Consider the following 6,299-nt stretch of genomic DNA (forward strand, 5'->3'; position numbering starts at 1 on the left):
GGAGAGATGGAGAGAAGGGATCGCAGCGTGATCATGTCCCATGGGGAGTAAGGGTGTTTGGTGTCTCTCTTTGGCAAGCACACACACCCTCTGGGCAATTAAAAAAAAAAACAGTTAAATTGGTACTTAACCATGGAGTGCAGACAAGTGTGAGACCTCCCCATGCAGATCCGCCTCATCTCAGCGCCTTCCTCCCCCGTGGTTCTTGCAGCAGTTTGCCCTGGCCGGTCCTCCAGGGGCGGAAGGTGCCCGGATGGAAGGGGCGATCAACAGCTCCTCCGAGGGCTTCATCCTGATGGGCGTGTCTGACCAGCCCCAGCTGGAGATGGTCTTTTTCGTCGTCATTCTCTTCTCTTACTTGCTGACCCTCGTTGGGAACTCAGCCATCATCCTGCTCTCGCGCCTGGATGCCCGTCTGCACACACCCATGTACTTCTTCCTCAGCAACCTGTCTTCCCTGGACCTCGCCTTCACTACCAGCTCGGTCCCCCAGATGCTGGTCAATTTATGGGGCCCAGACAAGACCATCAGCTATGGGGGCTGCGTGACCCAGCTCTACGTGTTCCTTTGGCTCGGGGCTACTGAGTGCATCCTTCTCGTGGTGATGGCGTTCGACCGCTACGTGGCCGTGTGCCGGCCCCTGCACTATACCACCATCATGAGCCCTCGGCTCTGCTGGCTGCTGGCCGCTGTGGCCTGGCTGGGTGGTCTGGGCAACTCTGTGATCCAGTCGACGTTCACTCTGCAGCTCCCGCTGTGTGGGCGTCGGAGGGTGGACAGCTTCCTGTGTGAGGTGCCGGCCATGATCAAACTCGCCTGTGGGGACACAAGTCTCAATGAGGCTGTGCTCAACGGGGTCTGCACCTTCTTCACGGCAGTTCCGCTTGGCATCATTCTGATCTCCTACTGCTACATCGCGCGGGCTGTGCTGAAGATCCGCTCGGCAGAGGGGCGGCGGAAGGCCTTCAACACGTGTCTGTCCCATCTGCTGGTGGTGTTCCTCTTCTATGGCTCCGCGATCTATGGGTATCTGCTTCCAGCAAAGAGCAGCAACCAGGACCAGGGCAAATTCATCTCCCTCTTCTACTCAGTGGTCACGCCCATGGTGAATCCGCTCATCTACACTCTGAGGAACAAGGAAGTCAAGGGGGCACTAGGAAGGCTGCTGGGCAAAGGAAGGGAATTCGGCTGAGAAGAGAAAACCTCTTCCTTCCTTATCACCTCTCCATCTCCGCATGCTTCTCCTTGTCTCCCTGGCCAGTGAACCTGAGGAGCATTAACCCTAATAAAACCAAAGCATGTTCCTGACACCTGTAGGCCGTTGGGCCGTGGTTAGGGTTGTTGTAATGCTTGACACTTATTTACTGAAAATCCTGTGGCAGACTACAGATGACAAGGCAGGCAGACATTGTTGAAGGCTCACAGGTTACTGACCTAGCACAGACCCCTCTCACTGCCCCATCTCTATTGTCCATGCGTTATTTACTATAGCTTATATTCTACAGAAATTTGTACTTTTCTTAAGAATTATTTTTCAACTTTATTTATCATTTTTATTATTATTATTTTCCCATTTTTTTAGAGGGTTTTGCTATAAGGTGTGTGCGCTCGCCAGAAATACAGAGAGACAGAGAGACAGAAAGCGAGAAATCACCTCCCGGGGGGATGGCCATGCCACAATCTCTTCTCCTCTCGGGATCCTGGGCATGCAAGCACACGCGCCCGGTGTGAAGTTCAAGCCACTGGGCCCAGGACTCAAACCGTGGCCAACTACATGAGAGTCCAGCGACATAGCCATTATGCTAACTACTGGTCCCTTATTTTCCAATTTTGACCCAAGTGGGGAGAGTAAGAAAGGAAGCCACCAGGTCTAGGACTCAAACCATGGTTAGCCATGTGGGAGCCCAGTGCCTTTTTTAAAAAATTAATTAAATTAAATTTATTTATCTTAATTTGATGAGAGATACAGAATGAGAGAGAGTGAGAGAGATGGAAAGTGAGAAAGCAAGCAAATTTAAGAGCCCAAGAAAGATTATTCACCCATAAAGCTATTGTCTGGCTTGAGATTTAGTCTCTCTCTCTCTCTTTTAAGAGCGAGACAAACACTCCCAATAGGGTCTTCTTTTTTTAAAAAAAAATTATTTATTTAATTCCATTTATGGTTATTACTTTTTTTAAAAATGTGACTATACAGAGACAGAGAGAGAGAGAGAGAAAGGGAAAGTGAGAAAGCAAGCCACCGGGTCCAGGACCCGAACTGTGGTCAGTCATTTGGGAATCCAGCGTCCTTATCCACCATACCACCTACTGGCCCCCCAATAGGGTCTTTACACTGTGATCCTTGCCCAGCCTCAGCAGGCCAAGATTATGGGCTTGTGTGTGTACCTGGTGTGTACACGTAGATCTCAGGATATGAACCCAGAACCTTTTCATATGGCTTCAGCATTGTGGAACATTGTTACTGCTATGCTACTGTAGCTGGCCTCATGATCTAGTCTTTCAGCCTTACAGTTCCTGGAACTCTGCAAGTGGACCAGCACACAATGACTCACCTCCAGGAACTCAACTGGAATCAGAATGCCAACCCACACTTTGTGTATTAGCAGAATTGCCAAAGGAATCCCATCTGCTATAGAAAGTCATGTACCATTTCCCAGCCAGAGAAGCCAGGTTAATGTCAGAAAGTTTCTTGGCAACTACATTACTGGGAAAAGGTTTTAGAACTAGTCTCAAAAGAATCTTTGGTTTTGTGTCTCCATAGCACCTAAGCACATGCCTCATACATAGTAGATGCTCAATAAAAGCCTAGTGAATGCAATAAACAAGCTTCATGATTCCTCTCTAAATTTGTCAAATGGACCCTTTTTATGTTGGCCACTTTGGGGTCATCCTGTCCCTCATATTAACAATGACCAATTTTCTCCTTTCCACATTTCTGTAATTCCCTCCAAAGAAATCAAATCATATTTTCCTGTACCACATGAACTATTTTGTCAGTTTCTCACACAGCGACACTGAAGCATGTCTCCAGGACTAACAAACTAGGAGCATTATCTTGGTGACTTCATCAAAGTCTTGCAGGCTGGAAATTTTTATTTAAAAATAAAACTTCTATTAAATCACATTTTCAGGAGGTAGGCTCAAAAATGACAATGACAATCTCCTAAAGCTGATATATAAACCAGAATGTCAGCTGATTAATTTATGAGAACAGTAACTATTATCAAGGAGACTGATCAGTCATAGCCTCCAGTCAATTTTTTTTAACTTTATTTATTTTAATTTGACCAGAGAAGGACAAAGTGAGAGCAAGGGTGTGTGTGTGTGTGTGTGTGTGTGTGTGAGAGAGAGAGAGACAGAGAGAGAGAGAGAGATAGAAAGTGAGCAAGTTGCCAGGCCTAGGATTTGAACTATGGTCAGCCATATGGGAGACAAGTGCCCTTAATCACCACACCACCTGCCAGCCCCCAGCCAATTCATTTTTTTTCTTTTTTTATGGAGAGGTTTTTGCTACAGGGCACATGCACTTGCCAGAAAGACTGAGAGAGACAGAGATACAGAAAGCGAGAAATCACCCCCCTAAGGGGGATGGCCATGCCACAATTCCTTCTCCTCCATTCTCCTCTCGGGATCTTGGGCACACACGCACATGCACCTTGCGTGAGTTTAAGCCACCGGGTCCAAGACTCAAATCGTGGTCAACTACATGGGAGTCCAGTGACATAGCCATTACGCTAACTGCTGGTCCCACCAATTCATTTTTATGAAGTGGCGGGGGTGGGGGGATAAGAAGAAAATAGACAGGTTCTTTAAACATTTTGAAGTTCTGAGAATTTCTTCCCTATGGAAAGTATGAGATATTATGAAGCTAACTTGGAGTAAGGGAAATAAGACACAGGGAGTCAGAGGGAGGAGAAAACACTCACTGGCTGTAACTGGGAAGGACAAGCATAAGAGTATCACATATTACATCATCAATACATACGTATCTGGGGTCCATTTTCAGTGGTGTGCCTGAAACACAGTGAAAAACTAGGAAGAAAAAAGGCAACTAAATCTGAGGCAAGCTCTTTTTTTTTTTTTTTTTAATGAGAATTCTGAAGTCTATCTACTTCTAGGAATCCAGAAGAAAAAGTATGCTTAATGTCTTATTTCAGTTGGAAATTCAGAAAATGAAAAACAAAACAACCACCAAGATCTATGTAAGGTTGGCCTACCTTATTAGAAACAGAAATGTACAGCGCTGAATATGCTCATTCAGTCCGTGGATTTTAGAAAGTTTAAGAGCCTACTTCATAGAGCTCTTCACAGAGCCTAGCTAGACTCCATATCCTGCCCTGTAGGGTAACAAAGTCTATACAAATACCTGAGTCAAACAACCGAATTATGAACCTGCCAATGAAGACAGCCAGTTGTTTGCTTGACTTATCAACCTTCCAGCTCAAATCTATGGCCTTAATTGGGAAATCTTGAAATAAAGGAGTTGGTTAAGAAATAGAAAGAGGGGACGAGCAGATGGCGTAATGGCTACGTCGCTGGCCTCCCATGTAGTCCACTGCGGTTCTGGCTGGTGCGTGTGCGAGTGTGCCCAAGATCCCAAGAGGAGAATGAAGAAGAAATTGCAGCATGGCCATCCCCCTGGGGGCTGATTTATCGCTTTCTGTCTTTGTGGTGAGCACACGTGCCTTATAGCGAAAAACCTCAACAAAAGAGAGAGAGAAAGAAATAGAAACAGAAATCTAAACGATAGATTTTTAACATCCTAAATATGCATGGTGTATTTGTCAAGCCGCAAGGACAAGGACTCCATTCGTGTGCTAATCTAAGAGACTTTGCGCAAAAAAGGAGCCCTCTCCAACACCACTTTGCCATTTGCTCCCGGGACCGTGACCAAGAGCACGTCGTTCCAGGTCACCGTGAGAGATTCGAACATCTTGGTACCTGAGATTCTGCACGATACTTGGCTACCCATGTCCCAGACTCAGCGCCCATTTTCGGACCATTCGGGAGACCTCCACAAACGGATCAGATGGGCTCCCTCCATTCGAGGATACATGCTTGGTACATCCGGAGACCGCTCAGAGTGATTGGCTACGTGGGCTGTTATCCTTCGACCTGACTGCTTTGCTATGCTACATTTTATTTTATGCAATAAAGTCAGACTTTGCGGAAAGACACAAACACGTCCGGCGGTCTGACAGTTTCTTTCCCTGGAAGATGAGCAGTCTTAGTACTGACTTCACTGAAGTACTGTGAAGATGGGAGTACGTTATGTGCCTCGCTTGGCACACTGCAACAGCGATCTCCATCTCTGTTGTCACCTCTTCTGTAAAACAGGGACGCAGGCCCAACCGGGTTCAGGTGAGGACCAATGGCAGTAACAGAGGCAGAAGCACCTTTTATACAGCGTATCAGAAAACTGTAATAGGACGGATTAACGAAAGGCCAGGTACCAATTCCGGTTCTCCGACATCTTGATTGGTCGCGGGTTACTGACGCAGAGCTGATCCTGTGCCTTCATTGGCGAGAACTGCTGCTGAGCTGCCAGGGAGGGGGCGCTCTCGGAGAGCATTGCGGGCTTAGCCTTTGCGCATGCGTCGGCGCTCTCACAGTCCCGGCGTGCTCCGCGTCAGCTTCCGGTGTAGGACGGCGGGAAAGATGGCGGTAGTGGTGAGTCCTCCGTGTGAAGGCTCTTCCTGTTGGGCGGGGCGGGGCTACGGCTCCGCTCTCTACCTAACCGTTGTGTACTGCGGTTCTGTGTCCTCGGACGCAAAAAATCGGAGTAACCTTGGGACTCCGAGTCGATCGGCCCTCAGTCAGGGGAGGCGCGGGAGCGAGGTAGCCTGGCGTGCCAGCGTCGCCTTTCGTGGCTCCAGTCCCTTCATTTCTCTGCTGAAAACCTCTTTGAAAGGCTTGTTGCCTCTTGCAGTTTATGCTGATAAAACACTCGTTCACCGAAGCCCCGTTGTGTAGTCGTGCTCGGCTGTGGGGACATAAAGACTGCACACACACACCCTTTACCCTCAGGCAGCTTCCAAACTGGTTGAGTAGGTAAACTCAACAGTAACAAACTCCAGTTTCAGGTGGATTAAAATAAGCGCCCCGGGCGGGAGAGTGCAGAGGAACAGGAAGAAGAGTTAGTACCTTATGTGCCTCAAGAAGGTGGTGGTGTAGTTACCATTCCTTCTCCTGTGGGTGTCTTGTCTTTTTCCCCCCCTTTTTTTTAGAGATTTTTGCTGTAGGATGTGTGCTTGCCAGAGAGACAAAGACAGCGAGAAATCTCATGGGATTTTGGGTGT

General features: G+C 47.7%; 1 protein-coding gene across 1 annotated transcript; it reads left to right on the plus strand.

Annotated features, from left to right (window-relative positions):
• The first annotated feature begins 223 nt into the window (after positions 1–223).
• OR2C1 (olfactory receptor family 2 subfamily C member 1) lies at positions 224–1,192 on the plus strand. The gene has a single exon (XM_006163008.3). The coding sequence runs from the start codon at positions 254–256 to the stop codon at positions 1,190–1,192; it is 939 nt and encodes a 312-aa protein (XP_006163070.1). The 5' UTR covers positions 224–253.
• The last annotated feature ends 5,107 nt before the right edge of the window (positions 1,193–6,299 follow it).

The sequence above is a fragment of the Tupaia chinensis genome, unplaced genomic scaffold (assembly GCF_000334495.1).
Source record: "Tupaia chinensis unplaced genomic scaffold, TupChi_1.0 Scaffold141247_1, whole genome shotgun sequence".
Classification (NCBI taxonomy): domain Eukaryota; kingdom Metazoa; phylum Chordata; class Mammalia; order Scandentia; family Tupaiidae; genus Tupaia; species Tupaia belangeri.

Coding starts and splice junctions, on each gene's coding strand:
- OR2C1 (XM_006163008.3), top strand. CDS start 254: ATGGAAGGGGCGATCAACAGCTCCTCCGAGGGCTTCATCCTGATGGGC.